Genomic DNA, 10,940 nt, shown 5'->3' with positions numbered 1-10,940 from the left:
GTGCTGAATCAGTTCTAAATAACCTATTGTAGAAAAGCAATTCAGTGTGACCAGTCCCACAGTGGGACAGCGCCTCTGTTACACCTCAGTGACTGGCACAGTCTCAGACATGGCATCATCAATGATTTCAGTAAAAGGAGAAGGGAAGGAGTGCCACTTTCCATGCCAAGCACCTGTTTCCTGAACACTGGAAAATCAAATTGCATTCTTCATCTTTGCAATTGGGCTGTTACCTGGGATGGGAATGTGGTCTGTTGTGTCCAAGTCTTGATTTCCCTGATGGCAAATAGGCCTTGGGATGCCCTGCAGAACCAGCATTACCAACTTGAAGCCCTTTGCCTGTAAACTTAGTGGTTATCACACAAGATGCGTAGATGTAAACCTTGTCCTGAAAGAGGCAACAAGAAGAAATCAATGTGTCCACACTGATCTACAAACGAAATCTGCATATTTCCTGGGGATCTGCATCATTTGGGACATGCTGGAACTCCTATAAGTTCACAGTCTCCCAGTTGGATGCACAGCACTAATGACAAAACACTCCATGAAGCAGCTACTGCTTATGGATCTGCAAAGGCAGTTTTCTTCCTGGCAGCCAGATGGAAGTTCAGAGGCTGCCAGAGAATAATCTGGGAAAATAGTCTGCTCCTCGGCAGTTTTAAAGTATTTTTCTCTGTAATAGCAACAGCACCTAGACATGCATCGTTGCAGCTCTGCGTTGTCTTAACTTCTGAACCTACAAATTTGCAGTTTGTGCTACTGAGAAAAGTTCCCCCCCCCATCCCAGCATTTCCATTAATCAAACCAAACATCTCACTAGGAACAAGTTCCTGCAGACAATATTTAAATGGACTTGTTTTAATCTTACTCTGCTCTGCCAGGACTTATCAGTTACCTTTGTCTGGTTTACTGAGGTGATAAACTCTCTGCTCTTAGTCTGCGTGTTTAAATCACTACTCAACGTCTTTCAGTTCAGGTCAGCACCACAGACCGACTTTGTTTGATCATATATTTGTAATCCTGCCAAGAACAATATCAAAGGTCATTCGTCCCTTCTAGGTGGGATGAATGTGTGAAACTGAAGAAAACCAATAAATAGCAAGAAAAAGAACTTCCAAGCCAAACAGTTTTTCCCTTGGTTAGATAGTGTTGGGACTTCCATGTTGGACCTTCTGGATTGTGTCTGATGGCTGTGCTATGGAGTCCTTGAAAAGCAAAAGGCAAATATATGCATTCAGATGTAGGCAAAATGTCCTCCAAGACAAAATGGTGAAAACTACAACAAATGAAGCCAGTATATATAAAACACAGGAGAAAACAGAGAAATTCTTGTGATCTGAATTCTAGATTCACATGTTTCTTGTGAGAGATGCTTTTGTCTTCATCCAAGTTTCTATGCAAATAAGGTAGAAATTGGCTAGAACATGGAAAATCTGATATGTTTAGAAGATTGAGAAAACTATAACTGGAATGCTTGGACTAGGTGTACCACAGAAAAAGAATGTATTTAACTCCGAGCCTAGGTCTCAAACTGTATTTTAGAAGAGCACAGGATATTGAATACAGGTCAATCACCTTCAGTTCAAAAGCCTGTTTTCACTCAAATGGTCAGTCTGTCTTGTTAGTGATATGAAAGATTTTTAAAGTAAGAATTGTGGAGAAAAAATTATATCAACATCTGACATTAAACCAGCTAAACTATATTAAGACAGACAGTACTCAAGTCAGCTAGGTTCTACTTCTGCCACAGATCTAAGACTTCATATTCACAATTGGTATGACTATCTGTGTGCACAGAAATAAGTAAAGAAAGAGCTCCAGCTAATCAGAAATCATCAAAAAACCCCCAAAGAAGAACTAGTTTGATAAATATGTGACAGCCAGAAAACTATAAAGCAATCATGAAAGGTCTAGGACCAGCCAGCTTTCTTCTGAGAGCTATAATCTCATCTGAAAGACAATATTTCCAAAAGACAGTTGGATAGACCAGTGCTGGAAGAGATTAACCCATTTAAAAGAGCATGGTCTCATGCGGATATCCACAATGGAAGTGATGTGCAAGGCACAGACACCATAGACGAACGTTAATGGCAGGAACAACAAAAGAAAACTATTCAAATTAGAGCAGTTAGAAACTTCCTGAAGGAGCCAAAACAAACAAACAAAAACTAAAACCAAAACAAAACAAACAAGCCCCCCCCAAAAAAAACCCAAACAACCAAACACTATAAAGTGTGAGCTAAGCTGTTCATGCATCTTTTTAACTTTCACTGTTTTAGCTGAGACCATGGACTGATTAAAACTTGCAGCTGCAAGACCAATCAAAAAGCCATACCAGAAACATGAAGGAAATACAGAATTAGAAAACAGAAACAGTACAAGGAGACTAATAAGAAAGAAATAAACAGCACAGGAATATTTCCTGATCAATTCAATAGAAACTTTCAAGTTACAAGGCTTGAACCTACTTCTCTGACCTCAGCAATGTCAGACACTGACCAGAGCTACTAATTTCATTTTTTTAGAGGTGTTGTGATTAAAATTAATCATTTTACCTTTAGTTCTGCTTGGACAGCAAAGCCTTGTTTGCCGCCTCTATAGCAGGTGTGGCAGCAGTATTTGTCTTGCAAGTCTGACAATGCCATTATACATTTTTGACCCTGATAAAATTCAGATAAAGATTCCTCAATCACTGAAGTGCCCTGTTTGAGTAGCCCTGCTACCAAGGTTTTTAAAAATGCATCAGAAAAAAGGTTATATAAAGGGTGTTGAAATTTCTCATTGCAATCTTGTAGTACAATTTTATGCATAAATAGAATACAATCACCTTGTCCCAATAGCACTGGAGACAATGGGCACAAACTGAAATACGGGAGGGTCCATCTCAACATCAGGAAACACTTATTGTACTGTGAGAGTGAGAGAAGGTTGTCACATGTTGCCCATTGAGGTGGTGGAGTCTCTCCTTTGTGCAAAAGCAGTTTCCCCAAAAGCCATCCAGAGACTCAGTAGCCCACTCTAGGTGGGCTTGAGCAGAGGGGGTTGAACATGATAAACTCCAGAGGTACAACTAACCTCAGTCATTCAGTGATTCTGTGATTCATGGAGAAGTAGAATCAAATAGAATAATTATTTTTTCTCAGTTTTTCACCTTTTTGGAGGGATGTTGTTTAATGAGGAAGAGACATTGGGTGTTGGGAGAGATATTTTTACATGCCTGAAAGAGAGGATACCTTCTCTAATACCTTAGATCTTGCTAGCTGTCCATGACAATAATTGTAGGCCACAAGTGATGTCTGGCTTCAGCATCAAGTAGATTATGTCAGCAGTATTGAACTGGCAGCTGGTTCATGTCTGCCCCTTGGGCCCAGAGAGACATGAGACTGGCCACAGAGACCATCACAGACAGAAACCATGGAGCACTTGGACAAATATGAACAGGAGTCGTGGTCCCACCCCATTTCTCACCTCCCTCTGACGAGAACTTCTTTCCCATGGTGAAGCACCAACATGGAAATACCAACACAATGTGGAGGCCCTCAGGAGCTGCCCTTAAGACACAGAGCCCTCCCAGGAGAGCAGCTGGCCTTGCACCTCCTGTATCCCCAGGAACATTCATGTCCCTGTATCTTGCAGCCATGCTCCAGCTGTGGGTGTTCAGCTCACTCTGGCTGCCAGTCCAGCTTGAAGCTCACCCAAACTCACACAGAAAGATCTCATCCACACATAAGGCATGATTTACTGAGAAGACAGGACCAGACATGAAGGGTGTGGCCAAAGAAGCAGCTGACTGCAGTCTTTCTGCACACAACCAATCCCTCTTATGCACTCATCCCCCTATTTTCCCTTTCCTCCACAATTTATCTTGATCTTGTCATTTTCTTGCCTTTGTTATTTTCAGTAATCAACTTACAATAAATTTTGAGCATTCCCATAGTCCCCTTTGAACATGACAAAATAATTTGTATGAAATGTGCAAATACTCTTACACAGGATATTGATCCCTATCCCCCCCAACCCCTAGGGTGAGGTGATGGGGACCTTCTCACTGACACAGGACGGGTGTCCCACAGCCACTGAGCACTTCCCAGGGAAAACTGGAGAGGAACAGAGGCAGGTCAGTGGTGTCTGGATTTTCCCTACATGCCAGAGTGCCCCTCTGCTCCTATGTCTGTGGAAATGAGCCTTTGCTCACAGAATGGGAAAGGCTGGGAGGGACAACAGTAGGGTCATCTGCTCCAACCTGCCTGAGAGCACACTGTACAGGAAATTACATATATCAAGAAATAGTTTAGGGTAGAATTCATCACACTTAAATTAAGCATTCTATAATCAGGTGTCCAACATAAACTGCCTCTCCAGTCACTGTAAAAAAAAGATGTTCTACCTCTCAACACCTCTCAGGCTGGGAGGGATTGCTCTCTAGATCTCCTGTATGTCTCACTGTAACTGTGAGCACTAGCTAAGTCTTCTTGCTTAGCTTTGAAATATCTAAAACAGGTTGAAAGCAGTCCTAGCTTTAGGAAGAGGATGCTCTTCCTCATGGACTCCTGGCTTCATGGCAGGGCTCTGTGTAGGGTGGTGTATGGCAAGAAGAGTGAAAAGAAGATGGCAGAAATAATAAAATCAATCACAATTTTGTATCAAAAGTAGAAACTGTGTTGTTGTTTGGTAAGCTAGCCAGCCTGCTGTTAACTACATATATATGTACACATCAATATATTAAATACTGTTCTGTTATTTAAAGAAACACAGGTAATGCAAGGACTGATATCTGCTGACTGGTGCTGAAGTACCTTTACATTCTACGTATTTATAAAAGAAAAAGCTTTTCTAGCACAAGAACAATACATTCTTTCCAACACCATTACAGATTTCATTTTATTAGCATGGAAACCAAAAGTTTGTCTTTAGGAAGCGTGTAACTCTCTTCTTATTAAGGTCAAACTCACATTGCTTTCTTCCAGTGAAGAAATAAAGGAAGTCTAGGGAAAAAAAAAACCAAACAATAAAAACCCAAACCTCGCTGAATTATGATAATGCAGATATAAAGGTTAGTACAGTTTAACAACATCCTCAAAGAGCTCAAAGCAACCTTTGGATCCAATTATGCTGCCAACAACATCTACTCCCAGATGTAATCTCTGCAACACATGACCCAGCAGCATGGAGACACACTCCACAGCAAACCAGCCATGCACGTGCTGCATCATGTACTTGATGAGCCCCACAAGGTCACTCTGCAAAGGATGTATCCTGTGCATTTCTTTAGTTTAAAATATCTGCTCTTACACTCCAGCTGTGCTGCACCCCCTCAGCAGGGTGCATTTCTAGCCACCTGTGGGTAGGTATTACACAGACCAGAGTGTGGCACAGAGCACAGCAAGGTGTGAGCAGGTACTTGCTTGATGGGTGCTGCCAGATACCATGCAGGGAAGGAGAGGTCCAGCCTGGGCTAGTCACGTCCACACTGCCCTCTTGGAGTCATGTGTCTCAGTACTGTGTGCGAGACTCATTAAGGACAAAGTAAGATTTGCTGTGAAACAATTAACTTGCATGGGTCTGGATGAGCAGCAGATGAGGAGCAAGGAAGCAATTGGGAAGCTGTGACATGTGGCAGTGTGAAAGTATCCTCAAGTCTAGTGAAGCATTTCCATGTCTAAGTAACGTTCACCTTCCTGCAGGAGAAGCTGTCGTTGCCTGTTTTATGTCAGAGGGACAGGCTGTGAGAGGTACACCTTATGTTACTGAGATGTCACTGTGTTGAGTGTTGATCTTCATGGTGTGATGTGCCCATCAGCATGAATACAGATATATCTCTCCCCTAGAGCTGACCTTTCCAGATGTGCAGCTGTCACCAAAGGTGTACCCATTACCATTTTTCAAGGGGGTAAAGTGAAGCATGGGAGTGTTATGTGACTGCTTCAGGGTCTTGTTGGCCATTCTGTGGGTTCTGAGCAGCATGTAGAAATACCTGTCTCTGCCCAAACACTCTCTGCCCTATCACATTGAGCATTTCTTATAGATTTTAGCAAGAATAGTTACTCACTTTCATGTTGAAAAACAGCATCAATCTTCCCATTAATTCCTGGAAAGGCATCTCTTATCAGTAATGACTTCCTATCCATAGACTGACTTCTTTCATCATAACTGAGAAAAATTATAAAGAAACACGAGTCAGTGAAACCTGCAAACAACTCATGATTAATTCCTCTCAGCTCATTATCTTCTACCTATCAACAGCTAACCAAGTTCATTGAAGATTTTCAGTGTCATTTAGTAGTGTAGAAAGAGACACAATTGGCCATAAATTAATTATTACTTTATTAGCTGTAATGGATGAATTGGTTCTCTTTACTCCACCTAAGAATATCTAATATTGCAACCATCACCATGAATCTGTTTTTTATTTTTCTAAGAGACCATGCCTAAAGGAGTGATAGATAATAGATTATAAAAAGATTTCTTTCACGTTATATTTCTGTAAGAAAGGTTTATCAGGAAAAATCTGGGCTTTTTCTGAAGTTAAAAGGTATTTTAAATCAATTTACTTAAGTTATTTACAGCAAGCTATTATATTTTTGGTGAAGTGAGGTTTATCTATCAGTGCTGTAATAAGAAGTCTTGTGAAAGCTTTTCTGTTCTATAATTTCCTTAACTGGAGATTTAATGATCAAACTCTTAATCGTTCAAGTTACAAGAGTTCGACCTAAAATGTGGAAGTCTGATCTTCTGCTTAAAGTACAGATATGTGGCTGAATAATTCTCTAGAGTGATCTTTGTATATACAATTGTTTGGACATTATGGTGGAAGGTAAGAGAAGCTTTGTTGTTAATCTAAAATAATTCAGGTTATTTACTGCTTACATTGCAGGAGCACCTCCTTTGGCTCTATTTCCTGTAAGACAAACTTGAGCAGTAGGGATGGGATAGAAAAGAAAAAAAAACAAAAACATGCACAGCACATAACTCTTTGCAGTACTTGGCATTTATCAGCAACTTTATGAAACTATCTGTTAGTAACTGGAAAGTGGGTGACATTCTCCTTCTTACTCCACAGAAACATATTTGATATGTGAATAGTGAACTTCTGCCTGATTTCCTGAGATGACTTGTGGAGCTGTGCAATGACATTTCAACCAAGACAGCTAAATGAAAACAAACAAGCAAATGAATGAACAAACTGTTAAATGAACTAAAAGGAAAACTAAAAGCACTGTTCCACCTCCTTTCAAATATTTTTCTACAGCCAGTTGTGACAGTGAAAGAGATCACCAAAAGTGTCTGACTAATGCATCCTAAATCATGGCAGGATATTGATCATGTGATTATGTTTGCTTCCATTTAGGAAAGTACCACAGGAAATATTACCTCCAAAATTTGTCTGCTATGAAGTAATATGTTGTACCCTCAATTCCATTATGAAAAGCAGCATCAATTTTGGAAACATCCTTTGTAAAGCCCAGAGTGTAGAGGTTTTGGGGGTATCCAGGAAGTATGGTATCTCCTCTCACAACCCAGAATTCATTCCCTATTAAGAAAAGTTGATAACAACATGTTGTGAGAATCTTCTTCTGAAAATGACACAATCTTTTTCATGAAAGCTGATGGTTACTTGAAAATAATAATTGAACTTGAAAATAACTGAAAATAGTTCTAGATACAAAAAAAAAAAAAAAAAAAAAAAAAAAAGCAATAGTTCTCCACATTACTTTTTTTGAAAGCTGAAATTTCAGTCTTTCTTCATACTAACGCTAGTATCATTCTTAAATTCAATAGAAAATCTCCCAGAAGAAAAATTATGAAATTTATTTTGGCAGGGAAAATTTTCAATGTGGATATTAAAAAATAAGATATGTGTTCTTTTACTTGGACAATAATTTTATTATTTCTGTGATTGAAACACACCAATTTATTGCACTAAAGTCAAGATTGCAGAATCCTAAAGAAAGAACTTAAGTGGTTTTGAAGCTAGATGCAAACTCTCTAGGCTACTTGGGAAGACAACATTGGAAAAGAAAAAGACAACATTTTACCTTTAAAAATGACCATTTCATCTTTTTCAGGAATTTCGTATGCAGCATCAACACCAGGTGGCAGCCGTGGCCAGAATGAAGATATCAACTCAAAATCAGCCGTTCTGACTGCTGGATGTTTGCGCCAAATATGTCTTGTGTAAGTATAGAACAGGTGTTAAAAAAAATTGAGTGTTCACACTCACTAATGCATGAAACCACATGATGAAACTAGGGCAGTATTTATCTGATCAAACCCAGCTATGTACCCGAGTTAGTCACACTACATTCCCTGCAAACTTAATGTAAAGACAGTTATTTCCAAGGTGGGATTGCTCTCTTCTTGATGTAGACATCTAAAATAGGTCTGATGAACTGTTCTGTCAAAACATTTATTTCCCCTTATGCAGAAGTGGAGCTTAGAAAGACCTGTTTCACAAGGCTTATACCTGGTAAGACTTTGGTAACAAAAGCCCAATTTTCCCTTCCTTTTATTAGTATACTACATCCTTACTTCAGGGGATCTTCAAGTAGGTGTTTTGTCAGGGCTGGTAAGCCCTCAGCTCCCTCAAAGCAAGGACAGCAATGAGGATCTGAAGTGTCCCAGAGTTGGTGATGTGTTTTGCCAAAGCTGAACTCTCCCAGATGCTGAACACTTGAGACTTGCTTACAGCCTGAAGTGAAAACAGCACGTGTTTGCAGAGGAGCCATTTTCCCCCACTCTATTCACAGCATCCCCTGTTCCAAAGGTCATCCTCCTCCTTATACTTATCTCCATTTCTCCACCACCCTCTTGTTTTTGTTTTCAATCTCTTTTCCTGATTCCTTGTCTTGTCTTCCTGTCTAAAATGGCTGATATTCTGATTAAAGCTATTTTTCTGTGCTGTGGGGCATAATTTAAAAAGTGACACTCAGGTATTTTAATTTCAGAAGCTGCCTTACTTGTCTTTAAAGAACATTATTTCTCCACGGAAACTGGTGACAGCATCAAACGTCAAATTGGAGCTGCAGCTGTTTGGCAGTGCAGGATCTTTTGACTCAGTTGGATCTTTTATCTCACTAGATTCCGTTTGATCATTGTTTGTGCTGGGAGATGATCCTAAAAAAAGCAGTTTATGGAAGAAATTATAGTGTGAACTCTTTGAGGTATGTCCAATACACAAAAATGTCACTGAAAGGTATCTGAAGTAATTGAAATTACAAGCAGTAGTTGATGAAAAATTCTGAATTACCATAGAGGTACTGTATGCCAGTAATATCATCCTGATGAAGAAGGAGTACTGAAGGGTCAAATTTCCTGTAAACTGGATACATCAGAGCATTGGGGTCTTTGGAATGGGAAAGACCCAGTGAATGGCCAAACTCATGGGCAGCAACATAAAACAGGTTCGTGCCTGAAACATCAAACAAAATACATGACAGGAGAGCTGTGTCTTTGTATTTGTCCTGAATAACATGAAGGGCATAACGTAGGTCAGAAGCTTTCAAAACTGCTTGGCCAAGCAAATGAACTTCTTGTGGGAAATTTGGTTGGAGATTAAATTCTGGTCAGAAGTAAAAACAATGGAATCATTATAGGGGAGTACAAGGAATTGGTCTGTTGGTCCTGTAGAATTCAGTGTAGAAGAAGGATCCTGGGCCAGTGCTAGTGAGGTAACTGTGCAAGAAGAGGCTTGAGGTGTGGGAAGAAGTGGGCCATCCTTACAAATAAAGCTCCCCCCAGTGCATGGCAGAAGCTGAGCTGGGGCCTTAACTTCTTAAAACAGAGATTCAGAGGCTTTTTATAGCTATGCAAACCATATGCTCCTTCAAATCAATGGCAATTTAAACACTTCTTAAGAAAGACAGGAGACAGACACTGCACCCTTGATTCCATGTGCAACTTGCTTCAGGAAGGGCTTGGAGAACTTAATCACCTACCCTCTGTGCTTTTGGTCCACGTTTCATCCTCATCAAAGTGAGCATCTCCACCAAAGTCCTTGCCAGGTGCATAGGCATGGGCCAGGGAGCCTCCTGGGCCATCAAAGGGGATGAAGTCATTGTGACCTGAGGAGCAAACCCCAAACACAGCTGACTGGGGGCTCATGCACACATTGAGCAGCACACAGCAGGTATAGATGCAGTGAACTACTGGCAGCTCCCTAAATTTTCTTCCTCTTCCTCTACCTCTATGCCCCCCCCCCCCAAAGCCTGTCAAGAGTTGTAACCATAGCACCTTGAGCAAGAACTATATTTTTCTGTCTGCTTGTTCAACCGGATGTTGATCTCCACATGTGCTATGTACAGGAGAAATCATTCCAGGTCAATGGCTCCATGTAGGCAGTAATTTGGCAATAACTCCTAATGGTCACATGGAGATTTACCTCTGGCTGCAAAGGAGATCATTATGTCTGCATCGCCTCTGTCCTTCTTGATGAATCTCAGCGGGGTCACACTGCTCCAGACACGTAAAGCTTTCTTGATTGCTGTGTTGACATCTGCTGGATGCAGGTCTGGCGTGTAGTTTACTATCCTTTAAAATACAGAAGAGAACAAGTTGTGTTGTTGCCACTCATCCTGTACTTCACACTGTCTTGACATGAAGAATTCCATTGTGTTTACCTGTATGTCAGGACATGTTTTTTCCATTTTGGCTCTCCTGCAAAGGTGGAGAACCCAGCTATGTCAGGGAATCCACAGCGGTGTTTCTGTACCAAGTCCAAAGTGCCAGAATCCAGTTTCCCTGTCACCTCCAGCCCAAAGAATTCCTGCATTTCCTTTAGTTTTTGGGTCATTGCATTATTACTTTTCCAAACAAAAGGTTCTCCATCTTTCTTAAAGCCATAGTAATTTTCCAGGTATTTCTAATGAAAAAAACCCAAACAAACCCAAAGCTTAGAACAATCAATGATGTTTGCTTTTGAAGCTTATAAGATATTAAACTAG

General features: G+C 40.4%; 1 protein-coding gene across 1 annotated transcript; it reads right to left on the bottom strand.

The window, feature by feature from the left end:
* Positions 1-4,767: 4,767 nt before the first annotated feature.
* Positions 4,768-10,854, bottom strand: LOC137466626 (stromelysin-1-like). Its single transcript, XM_068178317.1, has 9 exons — positions 10,617-10,854; positions 10,379-10,527; positions 9,936-10,061; positions 9,248-9,409; positions 8,958-9,114; positions 8,037-8,170; positions 7,372-7,531; positions 6,050-6,150; positions 4,768-4,985 (listed from the first exon to the last, which is right to left on the bottom strand). Exons 1-9 carry the CDS (start codon positions 10,787-10,789, stop codon positions 4,885-4,887), a joined length of 1,263 nt encoding a protein of 420 aa, XP_068034418.1. The 5' UTR covers positions 10,790-10,854; the 3' UTR covers positions 4,768-4,884.
* Positions 10,855-10,940: the final 86 nt, after the last annotated feature.

The sequence above is a fragment of the Anomalospiza imberbis genome, chromosome 2, assembly GCF_031753505.1.
Source record: "Anomalospiza imberbis isolate Cuckoo-Finch-1a 21T00152 chromosome 2, ASM3175350v1, whole genome shotgun sequence".
Lineage (NCBI taxonomy): Eukaryota > Metazoa > Chordata > Aves > Passeriformes > Viduidae > Anomalospiza > Anomalospiza imberbis.
Note: the sequence above shows the minus strand (reverse complement) of the source record. Positions and strands in the feature narration are given on the sequence as shown.

Bases quoted from the DNA above. Each gene is read 5' to 3' on its own strand.
- LOC137466626 (XM_068178317.1), bottom strand. From the start codon at position 10,789: ATGACCCAAAAACTAAAGGAAATGCAGGAATTCTTTGGGCTGGAGGTG. The intron at 9,410-9,935 runs GTAGGTGATTAA...TTGATGTTTCAG, and splicing joins GTGGACCAAAAGCACAGAGG to GCACGAACCTGTTTTATGTT. The intron at 8,171-8,957 runs GTAAGGCAGCTT...TACTTACACAAG, and splicing joins ATAATGTTCTTTAAAGACAA to ACATATTTGGCGCAAACATC.